The sequence below is a fragment of the Pseudophryne corroboree genome, chromosome 1, assembly GCF_028390025.1.
Source record: "Pseudophryne corroboree isolate aPseCor3 chromosome 1, aPseCor3.hap2, whole genome shotgun sequence".
Taxonomy (NCBI): domain Eukaryota; kingdom Metazoa; phylum Chordata; class Amphibia; order Anura; family Myobatrachidae; genus Pseudophryne; species Pseudophryne corroboree.
In genome coordinates, this window is record NC_086444.1 from 1,131,760,384 (window position 1) to 1,131,783,158 (window position 22,775).

The 22,775-nt window shown below is 46.6% G+C and overlaps 1 protein-coding gene across 3 annotated transcripts in view; it reads right to left on the reverse strand.

Moving 5' to 3' along the window:
- CRMP1 (collapsin response mediator protein 1) overlaps nt 1-22,775 on the reverse strand; it is a 141,089-nt gene that overhangs the window by 14,027 nt on the left and 104,287 nt on the right. For all 3 annotated transcript variants that reach the window (XM_063923438.1, XM_063923457.1, XM_063923447.1), the window contains exons 7-10: nt 17,593-17,661; nt 9,337-9,457; nt 5,080-5,236; nt 1,790-1,931 (exon numbers count right to left, since the gene is read on the reverse strand). In XM_063923438.1, the coding sequence (XP_063779508.1) occupies nt 1,790-1,931; nt 5,080-5,236; nt 9,337-9,457; nt 17,593-17,661 (489 nt within the window). The remainder of the gene's footprint in view (nt 1-1,789; nt 1,932-5,079; nt 5,237-9,336; nt 9,458-17,592; nt 17,662-22,775) is intronic.

Consider the following 22,775-nt stretch of genomic DNA (forward strand, 5'->3'; position numbering starts at 1 on the left):
GCCCTGACACAGTTTTGCTGTCAGAGAATGCAAAAGTTGTGTCAGGGCATGCTGGGATGTGTAGTTTCTCAACAGCTGGAGGGCCGCAGTTTGGACATGCCTGCACTAGATGATATTATGAGCGATTTGGCCATTTCAGACGGATCTAAGCTACAAATCGTTCATAATAGTGCAGATCTTTCAGTGTCCATGAACGATAATGATCACGATGCGCGGTCCCGCTGGTCACTGGTCGGAGCTTCTGATCTTCCCTGCTGCAGGGAAGATCTGAAGCTATTGTCAACTACAGCATTCTCCTGGATGTAGCCACTCCCAGATCTTTAAAATATATCATGTCTATTGTACTATATAATTTGCCCAGGATTGCCAGGGAGCTGTCGGGGAAGTTCAAGGGAAATCGTTAACGAGAAATCATCATTTACAGGTCATCTAGTGTAAGGGCACCTTAACAGTGGTGGCTCCAGAGATGGGGCTACAGCGCAGTTTAAAAATTCAAACAGGGGAGCCACACCAACTGCCACCCCAAACACTGCCAAACATCCTTGGCTGGGCCTCGCTGGCAGTTGGTGTGGCTCCCATATTGGAATATTTGAATTGCGCTGCAGCCTCACCTCTAGAGCTGCCATTAGACACCTTCTCTATTTTGGAGTGTTCTTCCTCTACCCACAGTGCACTCAGCAGTTACAGCAACAGGAATTAGAACCTATGCCAGCTTGTAACACTTTTAAAATGAGTCATGTGGCACAAGTGGGCAGGGCTTATTCTTATCTACATACATGCAGAACCAGGCAAATGCATTACGTTTATTGTTGCCCTCCACCCCCAATTTGAAACTAATATATTGGGCTGTATTCAATAAGAGTCAGAAACTGCCGTCTTGTCGGAAAGACGGCAGTTTCAGACTGGAATAGGTCGGAAGGAGTTCCGACCTATTCAATAAGGGCACATTTTTTCAGACAAGTCGGGAAACCCGACTTGTCGTAATGCTGTCGGAAAGCAGATGGACCGGCGGAATACCCGCCGATTCACCTGCTGCTGTCAGAAACTGGGCCAAATCCGACAGGCCTTGGCCCCCTTTCCGACAAACTCAATCCGACTTGATTACAAGTCGGATTGAGGTGAGGAGACGGGGAGCGATGCGGTGGGCTACGGGGATGAGAGTAGTACCTGTAGTGCCTCCCCTGCCGTCACACACATCACTCCCGCTGCCAGCTCTGGCCGCCTCACACTGCTCTCCCGCTGGCCGCCGCACACTGCTCCCCTGCCAGCCGCCGCACACTGCTCCCCCGTCGGCCACCTCACGATGCTCCCCCCACCGGCCGCCTCACACTGCTCCCCCGCCGGCCACACACTGCTCCCCCGCCGGCCGCCTTACGGTGCTCCCCCCGCCACTGCTGTCAGCGCACCTGGCAGCCGCTGACAGCAGCGGCAGGACAGGACACAGGGAACGCCCAAATCCGACTGTCGGATTTGGCCGCTCTTTGAAGAGGGGTTGTCGGGTCCATTCTGACAACTGCATGTCAGAATGGACCCGACTCTTATTGAATATACCCCAATTGCCTTGATATATTATTTAAAATATTGTAAAATACAATATTGGTGTTATATGGGATAACGTATTCTGTACTGTTCACATTATAAGGATACTAGGAGTCTCCTTGACTTGTGGCCGCATTCCTTTATATGATGGGAGTTCTGTGGCCGTAAACACGTAATACACAGTACTGATTACTTTTGTTATATAATATGAATCTGCTGCATATATGCACCTGCACTGTTAGTCTCTTACCACAGCTCTGTCCCACACAATTGTCATTCTTTCCTCAATCCCGTTCACTCCTTCTGGAATTAGAGTGAAGTTATCTTTTCCTATGGCTTTCTGGGCTGTGCTGTATGAGCAGTGTCCACTCCCAGTCACCTGAAGGTCGCCGCTGGGAGAAACAGCACAATTAGGTCCAGTATAAGTGCACTCATTCACTCAGTGTTCTCTGCGTGCACCAGATTATTAGGGGCAGATGTACTGAGCCTTGGAGAGAGATAAAGAAAACAGAGGTAAAGGGGGAGATGTACTAAGCAGTAAAAAAGAATGGAGAAGTTTATCCACTCTTTTCACTGCTTAGTACATCTCCCCCTTTAGCCAGCGAGCCAGTGGAGAAGTTGCCCATGGCAACCAATCAGCATTGAAGTAACATTTATAATTTGCATACTATAAAATTATACAGAGCAGCTGATTGGTTGCCATAGGCAACTTCTCCACTGGCTCACTTCTCCACTCTTTTCACTGCATAGTACATCTCCTCCTTAGTACCAGCTCCTAACTGCCATATTACAGGCTTTGTTTGAAAAATGACAGGAGCTGATTGGCTGGTAGTTTATCTCCGTCCACTTTATCTCTCTCCATGGTTTATTACATAGGCCTCAAAGCCACAGTGATGCCGTTAAAATGTGAGGTGCACAAACGGAGCTCCTGGCCAAAATGATTCCTACTCTGTAAGAAAGAGACAAGAAAAGAACTATAGAAAGTTAGATAGTTACAGATAGATTATATTACATAAAATATCCCTTATTATACTTCATACATACAGCTGACATGTAATATAAACATAAACATTGGGTGCTCATATAATAATCCTCTCACAGTAACTCCCGCTACCTGCTTCGTAAGAAGAATAACACACCCTTCCAACAATCAGACTCTGCAATTCCAAAGAACGCGGAAGGTGATATTTCAAGCAGAGTAGAGAGTATAGAAGACCTGTTGAGATGTTGCGTAATGAATCAGCTGCTACAAATCATTTTGTAGTATGTACTTGATAAATGTTACCTGGAATCTGATTGGTTGCTATGGCAACTTCACCACTGGTCCATTTTCTACACTGTTTACACTGCTTGATACATCTCCCCCTATGTGAAAAGCACAGACACTAGGGGATATATTTACTAAAGTTCAGGATTGGTTACTATGGGCAACATCCCCACTTCTAAAAACCACACTGTAGTCAATAGTAAAAAGCCTGCAACTGAACTCCCACTCTCCTTGTAAAACAACAATTCAAGCCTAGCAATTAAAAAGGTGACATTTATTAAACCCAAAATAAAGTAAAAAAAATGAAAACCAATTATAGAATAAAGGCCAAAACAGCTAAACTCTCATATGTGCAGAACTGGGCATTGCTCACATGGAAGTAACCCTTTACCAGCTGTATCACACAGGTAATATCTGACAAATACAGCCACGTTGCCTGCGACTGAGGATCAGCCCCATAATATATATATATATCTATCATATATATATATATATATATATCTATATCTATATCTATATCTATATCTATATCTATATCTATCTATCTATCTATCTATCTATCTATCTATCTATCTATCTATCTATCTATCTATAAAATCATGTTTGGCGATGCATATACATTTAAATAGAATGATTTTATACTGCAGCGCGTAGCTGGTGAGTTGTGTTTAACTACAGAGGGGCTCATACTGAGCTGAACGGAATTTGCTGTAAATTGCGCTGGTTACTCCAGGAGGTGTGGCTTCACGGTAAATGCTAAATATATAGGAGCAGCAGAATTTGCAATCCTTGTGATCGCATGCTGACGCCCAGCATGCTGACTGCCGACCTCCCCACATTCACCGCAATTTCAGCATGATCGTAAAAAATGGGGTAGTCTCCTGCCGGCGCAGCGTGGCTGCACACGCAGGAATCCCGCCGCCATTTTTTGGGATCGCAGCAGCTGCGTGTGACATAACGTAGCTGCCCCGATCACGCCCACCATTTGTCCATCGCTGCTCCCACAATGCTCCGTCTCCGCCTTGGAAAACGTAGTGTTGCCACACCCTTCCCCCCCACCCGCTCTGCGAACGTCTCTACTTGATTGACAGGCAGAGGCGTTCGCATTTTCTGCGGGCGCCCGCAGTAAATGCGGGTACATGCGCCTGCATCCTTTTAGTATTTTTTGCGGTTGGATCGCTTATTGCGATCCAACCTGAATCAGACCCCAGTACACAATTCATACACAATATAGTATATGACTAGACACTGCTATTACTAATAAGGGTGCATTTACTATGTTACATGAAATTAGACCAATATTCTTAGAGAAAATGAAAGACTTAAGGGGTAGATTTATCAAAGCTTGGAGAGAGAGAAAGTGGAGAGAGAGATTATAAAGAAAATGTACCAATCAATTATCTTCTGTCATTTTTCAAACACAGCCTGTAATATGGCTATCTCTCTCCAAAGCTTAGTACATAGACCCCAAAGTTTTGATAATCCCCCCAATAAGTTCAAACCAATACACATATCCAGTGCCTTTATCTTTAAAATATGAATTGGAAATCTGCTTTATACTGCAGACCGATGGCTAATTTCACTGTAATAAAAAGCATCAGTCACACGACCATAATATTAGCATATGTGGGAGGGATTCAGACATATTCATCCAATCAGAAGCAACTGTTGGTCGTCATTATCAGCTCGTATTTGCACCACGGGTTAGGTACCCACACGTGATTCACCTCCCTATAGGTGCACATGCTTCTTTTTTGTGGTCAGCATGGGGGTGCATTTTGTGTGAGCAGGATGAACTTTGACCGTACTTACACACCCCTAACCCCTGTCCCATATCCTTTAGGCTGACCATACTATCCCTTTAAACTGGGACACTCATGTATTACACAGGTTCTGTGGCTGGCTGACTTCAAGCCTGCATTTCACCTGGTTTTACTCTGTCACAGAACCTGTGTAATTCATGAGCGTCCCAGTTTAAAGGGATAGTATGGTCAGCACAAGGGATTGTAAGTGACAACTGTATCTCCGTGGGTAGTGCTGAGGATACATACTGTAAGAATTTATGGTGCACATTCACATATGGTAATTATATGGGAATAAAAGGCACAAACTGTGTTTCCTTCACCTGTCTCTGACAATCATTTCTCAGATAAGCCTCATGTCTGCAGACTCTAACAAAATGGATTCCACAGAAAAGGCAATTGATGTGAGAATGAGATATGGGAACAGAAAGGATGGAGAATGTACACTGCAGTATTCTATCAAGCTCTTACCATGCTAGCATAGTGTTGAGGTAATCAGGTGTGGTGGGGTCCGGGCTGAGAGGTGGGGAAGTGATAAAAGCAGCAGCTTTTGCCCAATTCTTGCTCCAGTAATGAGTGCCATCTGTGCCTAAGCTAGCAGTAATAGGCTCTCCAAACACCAGCGCACCTTAAATTGATAAGAACTAATTAATAAGTTATATCACAAATCAAATGACACATATTTATGCAGTTGGCACCATAAGAGTATGGAAAACAAGACGAACTGAAATACATACAATAATATATAACTCCGGAGACCTTTCTGTGCAATGAAAACAGGTTTCGGTTTATAAACACTGTACAGTACATTTCATTTGTAAAGAGGGGACAACTGATTGCAGCTATTACAGCATGAGGCTGAATGTACCAAATCTATATACAGTGGGGCAAAAAAGTATTTGGACAGCCACCGATTGTGCAAGTTGACCCACTTAAAAAGATGAGAGAGAGGTCTGTAGTTTCCATCATAGGTACACTTCAACTGTGAGAGACAGAATCTGAAAAAAAAAACCTAGGAAATCACATTGTATGATTTTTAAACAATTTATTTGTATATTATTGTAGAAAATAAATATTTAAACACCTACCATGCAGCAAGATTTCTGGCTCTCACAGACCTGTTACTTCTTCTTTAAGAAGCTCTTCTATCCGCCACTCGTTACCTGTATTAATGGCACCTGTTTGAACTGGTTATCTGTATAAAAGACAGCTGTCCACACCCTCAAACAGTCAGACTGCTACCTCTCCACCATGGCCAAGACCAAAGAGCTGTCTAAGGACACCAGGGACAAAATTGTAGAGCTGCACAAGGCTGGGATAAGCTACTCGACAATAGGCAAGCAGCTTGGTGAGAAGAGATCAACTGTTGGCGCAATTATAAAAAAATGGAAGAAATACAAGATCACTGACAATCTCCCTCGACCTGGGGCTCCATGCAGGATCTCACCTCGTGGGGTATCAATGATCTTGAGAACGGTGAGGAATCAGCCCAGAACTACACGGGGGGACCTGGTCAATGACCTCAAGAGAGCTGGGACTACAATCACAAAGGTTACCATTAGTAACACACTACGTCGTCATGGATTGAAATCCTGCACTGCCCGAAAGGTCCCCCCTGCTTAAGCCAGCACATGTCCGGCCCGTCTAAAGTTTGCCAGTGACCATCTGGATGATCCAGAGGAGGATTGGGAGAATGTAATGTGGTCAGATGAGAGCAAAATCAAACTTTTTGGTATAAACTCCACTCGCCGTGTTTGGAGGGAGAAGAATGATGAATGGCATCCCAAGAACACAATACCCACTGTGAAGCATGGGGTGGAAACATCATGCTTTGGGGCTGCTTTTCTGCAAAGGGGACAGGACGACTGATCCATATTAAGGAGAGGATGAATGGGGCCATGTATCGTGAGATTTTGGGCAAAAACCTCCTTCCCTCAGTAAGAGCATTGAAGATGGAACGTGGCTGGGTTATCCAGCATGACAATGACCCCAAACACACCGCCTGGGCAACTAAGGAGTGGCTCCATAAGAAGCATTTCAAGGTCCTGGAGTGGCCTAGCCAGTCTCCAGACCTCAACCCAATAGAAAATCTGTGGAGGGAGTTGAAAGTCCGTGTTGCCCGGCGACAGCCCCAAAACATGACAGATCTAGAGAAGATCTGCATGGAAGAGTGGGCCAAAATACCTGCTACAGTGTGTGCAAACCTGGTCAAGAACTACAGGAAACGTTTGACCTCTGTAATTGCCAACCGAGGTTATATTACAAAGTATTGAGTTAAACTTTTTGATTGTCCAAATATTTATTTTCCGCAAGAATATACAAATAAATTGTTTAAAAATCATACAATGTGATTTCCTGGTTTGTTTGTTTTTTAGATTCTGTCTCTCACAGTTGAAGTGTACCTATGATGGAAATTACAGACCTCTCTCATCTTTTTAAGTGGGTCAACTTGCACAATCGGTGGCTGTCCAAATACTTTTTTGCCCCACTGTATATAAATGTATCCTGTATGCCTACATATAGTAGATGCCGCCATATTGTGGGCCACACTAATATCAATGACATGCATCAGTAATTTAACAAGTTTTGAATTAATTAATCAATTTATTTAAAAAAACTCTATTGTGAGTGGCCAATGGTGACATTGTAATTATTATTATTTATTACTACTTATTTATATAGTGCAGCACTTTACAGAGAGCATTTGGCCATTCACATCGGTCCCTGCCCCAGTGAAGCTTACAATCTGTAGTCCCTACCATATATACACTAGGGATACATTTTTGTCGGGAGCCAATTCACCTACCAGTATATTTTTGGAGTGTGGGAGGAAACCGGAGCACTTGGATGAAGCCCACGCAGACAAGGGGAGAATATACAACTCCACAAAGTGGTGGAAATCAAATCCAGTGAGGCAGTAATGCTAACCATTACGTCATCCGTGCTGCCCTTAGCTTTTACAGAGTCAGCTCTGGAGATAAGTTACATACATGTGCATCCATTAGCTGATTTTTATTTTTTTTGTAAGTCATTAAACAATCGTGGGGCAAATAAGGAACAGTCCAGGGATTACTTTTCCAGAAATACATATTCCTTAGGATGTAAGACAAAGAACGTAAGAAAGCTTTAGGTACTGCTTCTGCTAATGGAAACAGAGGGATCTCTGCAGATCTCTCCAAACCCTAATAATAAATACTGTAGCCCCAAATTTAGATGTTGAGTGAATCCTTCAAATCAGCCGTTTTTGGAAGAAAAATTACAAAGAATTTCATGAATAGGACCATTAATCAGAATGAGATTGCCCTAAGCTACATATATGGGTCTAATTGGGCTACGGTAAATTATAAAAAAAATACGGGATGTGATTAATATCCCAGCTGTCGGGATCCCGGCTGACGAAATACTGAAGCCAGAATCCCGACACCCATCAAAATCCCGACAACGGTATCACGACTCGGTCAAGATACCGACGCCGGAACTCAGACTGCCGGGATCCCGAACACTGTAAGTGTACCCGCATCGCTATCATTAGTGCCACAGGTGGGCTTAGGGCTAGGCGACTACAGGGGGGTAGCGTTAGGCTGCGCTAGAGGGGGTTTGGGGGGGAAGTAAGGAGGAAGTCTGCGGATAGGGGGGGTTTAGGCACCACCGGGGTGTGTGGTGGTGGTGGTGGGGGGCGGTTAGGTTTAAGCACTAAGGGGGGAGGGTTAGGGTAAGGGACAGGGAGGGCTAGGTTTGGGCACCACCGGAGGGAGGTTAGGGTTAGGCACTAAGGGGGGATGGTTAGGGTTAGGCTGCGGGAAGGGCAGGTTAGGGTTAGGTGACAGGGGTTAGATTAGTTAAAACCATCCTGTCAGGATTACATACATCGGGATGTCGCCATCTGTATTTTGACCACCGGCAACCTGTCCGGCGGTCATTCATACCAAACCCAAAAATACAATGTACAGATGTGTCCTCATATATTATTGCTGCAGTTGGGCCAAACATCCTTCTTTTGCACATCTTTTTGTTGTATTTTTCATTTGAATGTGAGTCTTAATCACGATGCAATGTGACAATACCACATCACGAGACTACACTGATTTATTTGACACTCATCACTTGTGTATCTGTGGGCGACTGAGTCTGAATCTGTATACAAAGAGCTACAACGCAGTGGCCGTAGCTTTATTCGCACGACAAGTTCTGCTGTGCTTCATATACAGATTCAGACTCAGTTGCATGCAGATATACAAGTGTTGCACATCAAATTAATCAATGCAGTATCGTTAATTAGTTTTGTTGCATTTGGTCACACCAGGCATCTCGCGCGTACTGAGGCTTGGTGTATGAGTACACATCTGTACTCTGGGACAGATGAATGTTTGGCATTGACATAAATACTGTGACATGTTGCAGAGTAATCAGAACTATAACGAATTACACACAATCCTATTTCATGATTGTCATTTTTTTGATCCTATGTGTTCCCTTTATTGAAATTACATGATTGCTTAGACACCTATTGTGATTCTATTTATTGGTAAGCATAAGTGATTCCCTGTTGTTGCATATTCTGTATTGCTGAGGAGTATAATATACTTAATCACAGATATCTGTCACGCCCCCTAGTGGAAGACAAAGGAAGTGATTCACAGTTACCATTATGACCATTTATCTGCAGCATGGAAGTGTTACAGTTAGTATGACCGGGAAACCCTGACGTACATGAACAGAACAGATTACCTCTCTTCCTGGCTTGCGCAATGATGTCAGCAGCGCTCTTGCTCATGACTTTGGTAATGTACACAGGGGAGTTGATCTGACTGGCGATGGCTATGGCTCGGAACACTGCCTCTGCTTCCAGCTGGAAGAAGAAAATAAGAATTTACTTACCGATAATTCTATTTCTCATAGTCCGTAGTGGATGCTGGGGACTCCGTAAGGACCATGGGGAATAGCGGCTCTGCAGGAGACTGGGCACATCTAAAGAAAGCTTTAGGACTAACTGGTGTGCACTGGCTCCTCCCCCTATGACCCTCCTCCAAGCCTCAGTTAGGATACTGTGCCCGGACGAGCGTACACAATAAGGAAGGATTTTGAATCCCGGGTAAGACTCATACCAGCCACACCAATCACACCGTATAACCTGTGATCTGAACCCAGTTAACAGCATGATAACAGAGGAGCCTCTGAAAGATGGCTCACAACAATAATAACCCGATTTTTGTAACAATAACTATGTACAAGTATTGCAGACAATCCGCACTTGGGATGGGCGCCCAGCATCCACTACGGACTATGAGAAATAGAATTATCGGTAAGTAAATTCTTATTTTCTCTAACGTCCTAAGTGGATGCTGGGGACTCCGTAAGGACCATGGGGATTATACCAAAGCTCCCAAACGGGCGGGAGAGTGCGGATGACTCTGCAGCACCAAATGAGAGAACTCCAGGTCCTCCTCAGCCAGGATATCAATTTTGTAGAATTTTACAAACGTATTTGCTCCTGACCAAGTAGCTGCTCGGCAAAGTTGTAAAGCCGAGACCCCTCGGGCAGCCGCCCAAGATGAGCCCACCTTCCTTGTGGAGTGGGCATTTACAGATTTTTGGCTGTGGCAGGCCTGCCACAGAATGTGCAAGCTGAATTGTACTACAAATCCAACGAGCAATAGTCTGCTTAGAAGCAGGAGCACCCAGCTTGTTGGGTGCACACAGGATAAACAGCGAGTCAGATTTCCTGACTCCAGCCGTCCTGGAAACATATATTTTCAGGGCACTGACAACGTCTAGCAACTTGGAGGCCTCCAAGTCCCTAGTAGCCGCAGGCACCACCAATAGGTTGGTTCAGGTGAGACGCTGAAACCACCTTGGGGAGAAACTGAGGACGAGTCCTCAATTCCGCCCTGTCCGAATGGAACATCAGATAAGGGCTTTTTTAGGATAAAGCCGCCAATTCTGACACGCGCCTGGCCCAGGCCAGGGCCAACAGCATGACCACTTTCCATGTGAGATATTTTAACTCCACAGATTTAAGTGGTTCAAACCAATGTGACTTTTGGAACCCAAAACTACATTGAGATCCCAAAGTGCCACTGGAGGCACAAAAGGAGGCTGTATATGCAGTACCCCTTTTACAAACGTCTGAACTTCAGGGACTGAAGCTAGTTCTTTTTGGAAGAAAATTGACAGGGCCGAAATTTGAACCTTAATGGACCCCAATTTCAGGCCCATAGACACTCCTGTTTGCAGGAAATGTAGGAATCGACCCAGTTGAATTTCCTCCGTCGGGCCTTACTGGCCTCGCACCACGCAACATATTTTCGCCAATTGCGGTGATAATGTTTTTGCGGTTACATCCTTCCTGGCTTTGATCAGGATAGGGATGACTTCATCTGGAATGCCTTTTTTCCTTCAGGATCCGGCGTTCAACCGCCATCCCGTCAAACGCAGCCGCGGTAAGTCTTGGAACAGACAGGGTCCTTGCTGGAGCAGGTCTCTTCTTAGAGGTAGAGGCCACGGATCCTCCGTGAGCATCTCTTGAAGTTCCGGTTACCAAGTCCTTCTTGGCCAATCCGGAGCCACGAATATAGTGCTTTCTCCTCTCCATCTTATCAATCTCAGTACCTTGGGTATGAGAGGCAGAGGAGGGAACACATACACTGACTGGTACACCCACGGTGTTACCAGAGCGTCTACAACTATTGCCTGAGGGTCTCTTGACCTGGCGCAATACCTGTCGAGTTTTTTAATCATGTGGACGACTTCTGGGTGAAGTCCCCACTCTCCCGGGTGGAGGACGTGCTGAGGAAGTCTGCTTCCCAGTTGTCCACTCCCGGAATGAATACTGTTGACAGTGCTATCACATGATTTTCTGCCCAGCGAAGAATCCCTGCAGCTTCTGCCATTGCCCTCCTGCTTCTTGTGCCACCCTGTCTGTTTACGTGGGTGACTGCCATGATGTTGTCCGACTGGATCAACACCGGCTGACCTTGAAGCAGAGGTCTTGCTAAGCTTAGAGCATTGTAAATGGCCCTTAGCTTCAGGATATTTATGTGAAGTGATGTATCCAGGCTTGACCCTAAGCCCTGGATATTCCTTCCCTGTGTGACTGCTCCCCAGCCTCGCAGGCTGGCATCCGTGGTCACCAGGCCCCAGTCCTGAATGCCGAATCTGCGGCCCTCTAGAAGATGAGCACTCTGCAACCACCACATGATGGATACCCTTGTCCTTGGTGACAGGGTTATCCGCTGATGCATCTGAAAATGCGACCCGGACCATTTGTCCAGTAGGTTCCACTGGAAAGTTCTTGCGTGGAATCTAACGAATGGGATTGCTTCGTAGGAAGCCACCATTTTTACCCAGAACCCTTGTGCATTGATGCACTGAGACTTGGTTCGGTTTTAGGAGGTTCCTGACTAGCTCGGATAACTCCCTGGCTTTCTCTTCCGGGAGAAACACCTTTTTTCTGGACTGTGTCCAGGAACATCCCTAGGAAACAGAAGACAAGTCGTCGGAACCAGCTGCGATTTTGGAATATTGAGAATCCAATCGTGCTGCCGCAACACTACCTGAAATAGTGCTACACCGACTTCCAACTGTTCCCTGGATCTTACCCTTATCAGGGAATCGTCCAAGTAAGGGATAACTAAAATTCCCTTCCTTCGAAGGGATATCATTTCGGCCATTACCTTGGTAAAGACCCGGGGTGCCGTGGACCATCCCTACGGCAGCGTCGGAACTGATAGTGACAGTTCTGTACCATAACCTGAGGTACCCTTGGTGAGAAGGGTAAATTTTGACATGAAGGTAAGCATCCTTGATGTCCCGAGACATCATGTAGTCCCCTTCTTCCAGGTTCGCAATCACTGCTCTGAGTGACTCAATCTTGAATTTGAACCTCTGTATGTAAGTGTTCAAAGATTTTAGATTTAGAATCGGTCTCACCAAGCCGTCTGGCTTCGGTACCACAATAGTGTGGAATAATACCCCGTTCCCTGTTGCAGGAGGGGTACCTTGATTTTCACCTGCTGGGAATACAGCTTGTGAATGGCTTCCAAAACTGCCTCCCTGTCAGAGGGAGACGTCGGTAAAGTCGACTTTTGGAAACGGCGAGGGGGAGACGTCTCGAATTTCAATATGTACCCTTGAGATATTACCTGAAGGATCCAGGGGTCTACTTGCGAGTGAGCCCACTGCGCACTGAAATTCATTGAGAACGGGCCCCCACCGTGCCTGAGCTTGTAAGGCCCTAGCGTCATACTGAGGGCTTTGCAGAGGCGGGAAAGGATTTCTGTTCCTGGGAACTGGGTAATCTCTTCAGCCTTTTTCCTCTCCCTCTGTCACGAGCAGAAAAGAGGAACCTTTTGTCCGCTTGCCAACAAAGGACTGCGCCTGATAATACGGCGTCTTATTTTGAGAGGCGACCTGGGGTACAAACGTGGATTTCCCAGTTGTTGCCGTGGCCACCAGGTCTAAAAGACCGACCCCAAATGTCCCCTTTTCAAAGGCAATACTTCCAAATGCCGTTTGGAATCCGCATCACCTGACCATTTTACTGGTAGAATTGGACAACGCACTTATACTTGATGCCAGTCGGCAAATATTCCGCTGTGCATCATGCATATATAGAAATGCATCTTTTAAATGCTCTATAGGCAATAATATACTATCCTTATCTAGGATATCAATATTTCCAGTCAGGGAATCCGACCATGCCAACCCAGCACTGCACCTCCAGGCTGAGGCGATTGCTGGTCGCAGTATAACACCAGTATGTGTGTGAATACATTTTTGGATACCCTCCTGCTTTCTATCAGCAGGATCCTTAAGGGCGGCCATCTCATGAGAGGGTAGAGCCCTTGTTCTTACAAGCGTGTGAGCGCCTTATCCCCCCTAGGGGGTGTTTCCCAACGCACCCTAACCTCTGGCGGGAAAGGGTATACAGCCAATACTTTTTAAGAAATTATCAATTGTTATCGGGGGGAAACCCACGCATCATCACACACCTCATTTTATTTCTCAGATTCAGGAAAACTACAGGTAGTTTTTCCCTCACCGAACATAATACCCCTTTTTGGTGGTACTCGTATTATCAGAAATGTATAAAACATTTTCCATTGTCTCAATCATGTAACGTGTGGCCCTACTGGAAATCACGGTTGTCTCTTCACCGTCGACACAGGAGTCAGTATCCGTGTCGGCGTCTGTATCTGCCATCTGAGGTAACGGGCGCTTTAGAGCCCCTGACGGCCTATGAGACGTCTGGACAGGCACAAGCTGAGTAGCCGGCTGTCTCATGTCAACCATTTTTTTTTTATACAGAGCTGACACTGTCACGTAATTTTCAACAGTACATCCACTCAGGTGTCGACCCCCTAGGTGGTGACATCACTGTTACAGACACTCTGCTCCGTCTCCACATCATTTTTCTCCTCATACATGTCGACACAAACGTACCGACACACAGCACACACACAGGGAATGCTCCGATAGAGGACAGGACCCCACTAGCCCTTTGGGGAGACAGAGGGAGAGTATGCCAGCACACACCAGAGCGCTATATATATATACAGGGATAACCTTATATAAGTGTTTTTCCCCTTATAGCTGCTGTATGTTTTAATACTGCGCCTAATTAGTGCCCCCCTCTCTTTTTTTAACCCTTTCTGTAGTGTAGTGACTGCAGGGAAGAGCCAGGGAGCTTCCCTCCAACTGAGCTGTGAGGGAAAATGGCGCCAGTGTGCTGAGGAGATAGGCTCCGCCCCCTTTTCGGCGGCCTTATCTCCCGTTTTTCTGTATATTCTGGCAGGGGTTAAATGCATCCATATAGCCCAGGAGCTATATGTGATGTATTTTTTGCCATGTAAGGTATTTTTATCATGTTTTATTGCGTCTCAGGGCGCCCCCCCCAGCGCCCTGCACCCTCAGTGACCGGAGTATGAAGTGTGCTGAGAGCAATGGCGCACAGCTGCAGTGCTGTGCGCTACCTTATTGAAGACAGGAACGTCTTCTGCCGCCGATTTTTCCGGACCTCTTCGCTCTTCTGGCTCTGTAAGGGGGCCGGCGGCGCGGCTCCGGGACCCATCCAAGCTGAGCCTGTGATCGTCCCTCTGGAGCTAATGTCCAGTAGCCAAGAAGCCCAATCCACTCTGCACTCAGGTGAGTTCGCTTCTTCTCCCCTTAGTCCCTCGATGCAGTGAGCCTGTTGCCAGCAAGTCTCACTGAAAATAACAAACCTAAACTAAAACTTTCACTAAGAAGCTCAGGAGAGCCCCTAGTGTGCACCCTTCTCGTCGGGCACAGAAATCTAACTGAGGCTTGGAGGAGGGTCATAGGGGGAGGAGCCAGTGCACACCAGTTAGTCCTAAAGCTTTCTTTAGATGTGCCCAGTCTCCTGCAGAGCCGCTATTCCCCATGGTCCTTACGGAGTCCCCAGCATCCACTTAGGACGTTAGAGAAAATAACAATAACTACAGTAGCTCAGGGAGGGATACTTACTGTGAGATGGCACAGAGACACAATGGAGTACACTCCCTACACTGACAGACATAAGCATACTATTGCAATTCTTTATAATTTGTAGCATTAATTTATAGGGTGCCCACAAAGTTCTGCAACACCCACAGTTTCTTCTGGCAGCTAGGAGCACGATCATGCACTGAGCATATAACAGTAGAACGGGATGGAAAGACACAGACATTACATCGTATTAGGAAAGTTGCATTACGTTACTGAGCAGCAGTAGAAACTGTACAGTATGGGTGGGGGGGATTTATTAAACCTTCTAAAGAGTGGAGAAGTGTAGGTGTTGACCATATCAACCAATCACCCTCTACCTATCATTTTATAGATGTACCTCCTAAAAGCTAGGTAGATGCTGATTGGTTACAATGGGCAACTTCTCCACTCTGATACTTTTCCCCTATGCCTAATACCATCATACCTTGCTTTCATGCTATAGCTTCACCTGCGAGTGACTCTGAGGCATCATTAGCCTTGTCAGGTAGGAGGACCCCATACGTCAGCTGTGTTTTCTGTGAGCATCATTACAGTTGCTCATAGGGTAAGTGTTCTGAGGGTGTGTCGCGAGGGTGTAGGAATGGTTGGCTCTGATGAATGTACGCTGATCTATTTTAGATGGATGTCTTGCACCAGGTACAGAACTGTGGCAAATGCACAGTGAAAGGCAAGACGGCTACTTCCACAGGAATCTGATAGGAGCAGTGTAGTTATTGCCGCGAGACTATACATTAGTCATAAAATATCTCCATCCATCCTATATTTATCTCCTCCACTAACTATATATAGCATCTATACATTCTGACAATATAAGTATTCTGCACCTATCTTGTGCTACCACATTTAATATGACTTTATCTCTCCTCATAGCAGATGATAAGTGATTGCAGCATAAATACACCAGCACAGTGCTTATACCTACCTTGGTCCAGGGGTTCGTAGTATGTCAGATTTTGCAAGTGTGTGATAAATAACTTAGGGGAACATGTACTAACCAGTGATAAAAGTGGAGAAGTGAGCCAGTGGAGAAGTTGCCCATGGCAACCAATCAGCTGCTCTGTATATGTTTGTAGTATGCAAATGATAAATGTTACGTCAATGCTGATTGGTTGCCATGGGCAACTTCTCCACTGGCTCACTTCTCCTCTTTTATCACTGCTTAGTACATGTACCCCTTAGGGCCTGATGTACAGAAACCTGATGGTTTGCACACATCTCCGATGTTTGTGGGACTGGCCATGAACAGGATGAGTCCTGTGTGATCGTTTGCAGTGTCTCCAGAGCTGTGGCCATTTGGGGGTGGGTAATGGGCGGAACTAGGCAGTGTTTCCAGAGAATGAGGGGCGTTTCTGCTCCATATTCTGGAAGTGGCGAGGCCAGTGACTGCATCATCCTACTCAGATTTACCTGCCTTGCAGCTGGCAGGAGGCTTAGGCCTACTCAGCCGATGCTGCTACTGACGGATGTGATAATGATCCAATGCTGCGTTTTTGGACATAGCAGTCGGATCTGAGACACCTTGAGAAAGGCTCCCTGTGAGCAGAAACGCGTCGGTGCTGTGGGACAGACTGCGACAGACCAAGTAAGAGTGGAAGTACCCAGGATTACCACAGCTAGAGGAGGAACAGTGCTTAGTTCCCGGGAGGTATCTGTTTACCACCTCACAAACGCTATAGGGTAACCATCACTGGGGACCCCACATATTCTGGTACGCATATTTGCCCCACTATAAGTTGGTGGAATTGTATATTAATATTTTATGTTGTCTACACTTACAATAAAACTGTACTTCACTATATATTCCCTCATTCTTGTTTTTTTGAGGGAACGAAGAGAAACTCTGTTCTGATCTAAAAGGAAGGATTTGAATATCTGACGTTTTTATACAAAATTAACACTCAAATACTTATCCCGTACTACCCCAGGGGTGCGCACATCTGCATTTTGTGAATTGTCTAACGGATCTGAGATGCTGACAGGAGGCTTCTTTTTCCTTCAGACGCCTCCTGCAGGCATTAGCATATTTTCGCGCAGCAGTTGCGTCTTTGTACATCGCCCATCACTGAATCAGGCCCACTATCGCTAGTGTAGTCTCCATCTTGCCTGGCATGGGCAGTCATTTGGCTGAAGGCTAGCACCGCTGTGTAAGGTGAGGTGACAAAGTGATCTTACACAGCTGGCAGTTTTCCTCACGTCTTACGTGTTCAATAACTTAGCAGGGCCCTGCTGAACAATGGAACAATTACTACACATAAAAGGTGGTAATATCTTATGGCAATTGGTTTAGACTTGTATTTGTTTGTTGGTAGTCCATGTAATGGTACACTGACATGTTCTTCTGAATCCTATGTGGGGGAATGACGACAAATTTAGAGCTCATTCATTACATTGCTGAAAGGGGTAACTGAATCAGTCAATGATATAAACCTGAGAGACACACAGACAACAAATCCAGGACACCTGGCAGGATATGAGCGTTACCTCTTCAGGCCGGCTCAGGGCGTGTCCTTCTGGTCCCGTGATGCCCATCTCCAAGATCCGCTTCTGTTCCTGTTCATCACAAATTCAAACGTTGTTTAGCAGGTGGAAACCAGGATATAACAGGCACACATTGCTGACTCTCTTTACTAACTAGCCTACAGCTGTCCTGCGTTCTGCCCTCTTCACATGTACAATAGAGGCACACTGTATTTCAGCAGTTATCTTCATTCAAAAAATCTCTTGCCTAATTGTAATTGTTAAACCGGGGTACTACAAAATGCTGGAATAACTTCTGGTACTTAAAATGCACCTTTTGCCTGAAAGTTCCGGTTGGTAACACGGCAATATGTCATAAAAAAGAATAAACTTTCTAAGTAACCTTGGAAACACCCAGGGTCTGATACATAGATGGTAACAGCTCCGTTGTGTGTTGCTCCCACATTGCACACACAGAAGAAAAGCATAAATTCACCGGTATGCAGAGCTGTACATATCCAGAGATGCACCCGCCACCTGTGTACTCCGGATGTGGTACAAATAGACAACAGCGGTCGACTTGGCCATAATGCCGACATTATGCATTTTGACATTGGCATGTTGACAGAACATTGTTTTTGTTAGAGACTTAAGCGTACCCGAACCCTAACCACAGCCTAACCCTAATTGCAGCCTAAACCTAAATGCAGCCTAACCATAGCCTAACCCTAATTGCAGCCTAAACCTAAATGCAGCCTAACCCTAACCGTAGTCTAACCCTAACTGCAGCCTAACCTAAACCTAACTCTAACTGCAGCCTAGCCCTAGACCTAATTGCAGCATAGCCCTTACTCTAAACCCAACCGTATCACCTTAGCCCTACCTGCAGCCTAACCCTAAACCTGTAATGTCAACATGTTCACTATCCATGTTGACATTTTGGTGCCGACATTCTGAATGTTGACATAGGGGTATATTTCATTGAAGTTGGATCCATTCCGACATTCATTTTTCGGAATGGATCCAACAAGGGCTATTCAATTCCATCTCAATTTGACTTTAAAAAAAGTCGAATTGAGATGCGGGAGCTGAGACGGGGGAGAGCCGCGGGCAGGCGGGGGAGAGCAGCGCTACAGCAGCATAGCCAGAGGATGTGTCACAGCCGCCGCTCACGGCAGCGTCCACCCGGCTCCAGCAGGTCTCGCTTGCTGGAGCTGGGTGGACACTGCCATGAGCGGCGGCTGTGACACATCCTCCAGCTACGCTGCTATAGCCACTGCTGTAGCGCGGCTCTCCCCCGTCTCCCCGCTGGTCTCCCCCCTCTCCTCCTCTCGGCTCTCTCATCTCAATCCGACTGTTTTTAAAGACAGATTGAGATGGTTGAAAAGGGGGCCAAAACCGGATCGGCAGCTATTCCACCGATCCATGTGCTTTAATAATTTTGGGTTATATTGAGTAGGTCGGAACCCCTTCCGACCTAAAAAGTCGAAAACTGCCGTCTTTTCGACAGACGGCAGCTTTCGACTTCAATTGAATATACCCCATAATGACTACACACCATGTATGCCTGGTTTGCTACTAGCACCATCCTTTATTAGGTGCAAAAGATATGCCTCCAAATACGTGTGCTTTCTATTATGTCCAAGTTTGCATAGTCCGCAGCTGCATAACGTTGCCTAGCTGAAAACGCCCCATTACAGTTACGCCTTTTCAGCTGTAAGTGTAGATGCAAAGTGGAATGCATGCAACTCTGCCTCACTCTCGTGTGCAACAGGAAAACACACACATTGTGCTCCAAAAACAGGTGTACATTCAACACTATGGGGGATATCCTATTAGACCTGATAAACCGGCACGAGCGGCGGCTTATCGGGGGTTACCTGTTGCTGCACTGGGTGCCGGCTCCTGACAGCTCCCAGTGCAACGCTGCACCTCCAGTTCCCCCCGGTCACATGACTGCTCCCCGTCATGTGACTGCTGAAGGGGACGGGGGAAGATGGAGGTCAGGGCACCGCCCCAGCTTCACCGCCGGGGGTCACAGTGCTGAGTCCCAGCCTGCTGCGGCGGAAATGGGACACTGCAGGTTGCCGCGGTTATCAGGGATATTGTTTTGCCTGCAAACAACGGGGCTGTTTCTACCGAAAACACACAGGTTTCACTGAACCTGTGTGTTTTCGGGAGATAATGGTGGTCATTGCGAGTTGATCGCAGCCAACAACTTTTAGCTGCTGCTGCAATCAACAGTCCATGCCTATGGGGGAGTGTATTTTAGCTTAGTAGGGCTGCGATCGCTTGTGCAGCCCTGCTAAGCTAAAAAAATTTCAAGCAGAAGTAGACTAGAGCTGGACATACTTACCCTGTGCGATGGATCCAGCGATGATGGGCCCGGCTTTGGCGTCACTCCTCCGCCCTCCGTTGTCCTGGACACGCCTGCGTTCTACTCACCACTCCCCGAAAACGCTCTCCAACGGTCCGGATCCGCCCATCCACGCCTCCTTCCAGTCAATCTTCTTAGCGGTCACCGCTGCAACCGATTCCGTCGATAGCCGCGACGCAACGTCGCACATGCACACTGTGCCCGCCACGCATGCGCATCTTGCACCCGTTCGCACCGCAGCGAAAAAACGCTGTGTGCGAACGGGTTGGAATGACCCCCAATGTCTTTTTTACAGGCGATCTAATAGGATAGCCAGTAAAAAAATATTGGTGAGACACACCTCTAATTGGATTCAAACTAGGTTATTTTGCCATGTAAATGATTGCCACTTTAAAAAAAAAGCAGGAAAACTCTGCCAAAATCTCTCACTTTCTGATTCTCACACCTTATTACATCCCCCCCCCCCCCCCCCCCCCCATATCAGGCACACAGTGACCTTTACTGTCTGTTTCCCTCATAATTATAGACAATGCTAAGAAAGATCGTTAGCGACAGACTGAGAAATAAGATTGTGCACTTTGAGTTTTCAACAGGACGTTTCAGGCGTAACAGGCATAATGCTGCACTGATGTCCTGCCTCCTGTTTCATTTTTGTTTTTCAAACATACTGTATAAAAAGAACACAAGTCAAATGGACCAATAATCAGCACACACAGACGGAAGTAACAAGGGTGTAACTTGTGGGCTGCGTAGTACTCACACCTCTCCTTACTTACCTGTCTGTCTGCTCCCACTCTGTGCTATTACCTGCCCATCAGCAGGGGCACCACACAGTTCCCCTCCGCACTGAGCTTAATTTAATTTAGAAGAGGTAGAACGTCTGGCGAGTGCGGCATTCTGAGACATCAATTCCCTTGTAGCATAAACAATCAAACAGCAGGGAGCACATTAAGCACATGTGGCAGCTCCTGGGGCATAGATAGGTCCCATAGCTGCTGGTACGAACGTAGATATACCCATGGGTACAATGGACGAGATGACAATGAAAATGCTCCCAGTATACGCTGTCCCAGTAGATTCTCATACAATGTATTAGGTTGGGTGATAAACAGTAAGTAAAGCGATTGACACGTAATTGTATGCTATTTATGCAATCAGTGGCAATAACAGATATATACCAGGTGCGTTTAGCGAATATTAAGAAATACAGTAAGCCCCTTACTGCTCTCATCAAGAGCTCATATGTCCCATAATGTGAGCTCAATCGTTTTATCTAAAGAAATCTATAGCTCATGGATTTTGGTTTAGACTAAATGTTACATTGTGGGAGAATACTAATTTTAGTCCAAGTCTTTATTGTTCTTAAACGGTGACATATATAATTATCTCATAAAAATATAAGAATGAATATATTTTTCCTAATCACCAAAAAGTTAAATTATATTTCTGTGTAAGAATGTAACTTAGACTGACGGAGCAAATAGGGGTGGGGACTTACCTGACCTGGCAAAGGGATATCTCAGATATAGGTGAGCCAAGGACTATTTTATTATATTTTAAATAATACCTTTACCAGCTATTCATTACAAAAGATGTCACCTAAGATCAAGAATGCATCTCCCTTGCACCTACGTCTTCCCTGTGTCTCTCCTGCCCCTGTGTATCCCATGCGTCTCCCCTGCCACTACATCTCCCATGCCCCTTCTCCGCTGCCCCTACGTCTCCCCTGCCACTACATCTCCCATGCCCCATCTCCCCTGCCCCTACGACTCCCCTTCCCCTACGTCTCCCCTGCCCCTACATCTCCCCTGCCCTTACGTGTCCCCTGCCACTACATCTCCCCTGCCCCTACGTCTCCCCTGCCCCTACGTCTCCCATGCCCCTACGTCTCCCATGCCCCTACGTCTCCCCTGCCCCATCTCCCTTGTCCCTACGTCTCCCCTGCCACTACATCTCCCATGCCCCTACATCTCCCCTGCGTCTCCCCTGCTGCTACATCTCCCCTGCCCCATCTCCCTTGCCCCTACGTCTCCCCTGCCACTACATTTCCCATGCCCCTACATCTCCCCTGCCCTGTCTCAACTGTTCCTACATCTCCCCTGCCCCTGTGTTTCCCCTGCGTCTCCCCTGCCCCATCTCCCCTGCTCCTGCATCTTCCTTGCACCTACATTTTCCGTGCCCATATGTCTCCCATGCCCCCACGTCTCGCCTGCTCCTACATCTTTCCTGCCCATACATCTCCCTGGTTCCTACGTCTCCCCTGCCACTATGTCTCCCTTGCTCTTACATCTCACCTGCCCTTACATCTACCCTGCCCCATACATATTTCCTGCTCCTACATCTCTCCTGTCCATATATTTCCCTGGCTCTTACGTCTCCCCTGCTCCTACATCTTTCCTGCTCCTACATCTATCCTGCTCCTACATCTCTCCTGCTCCTATATCTATCCTGCTCCTACAGTACATCTCCCCTGCTCCTACATCTCCCCTGCTCCTACAGTACATCTTCCCTGCTCCTACATCTCCCCTGCTTCTACAGTACATCTCCCCTGCTCCTACATCTCTCCTGCTCCTACATCTCCCCTGCTCCTACATCTCCCCTGCTCCTACATCTTTCCTGCTCCTACATCTCCCCTGCTCCTACATCTTTCCTGCTCCTACATCTCTCCTGCTCCTACATCTCTCCTGCTCCTACATCTCCCCTGCTCCTACAGTACATATCCCCTGCTCCTACATCTCCCCTGCTCCTACATCTCCCCTGCTCCTACATCTCCCCTGCTCCTACATCTCTCCTGCTCCTACATCTCTCCTGCTCCTACATCGCTCCTGCT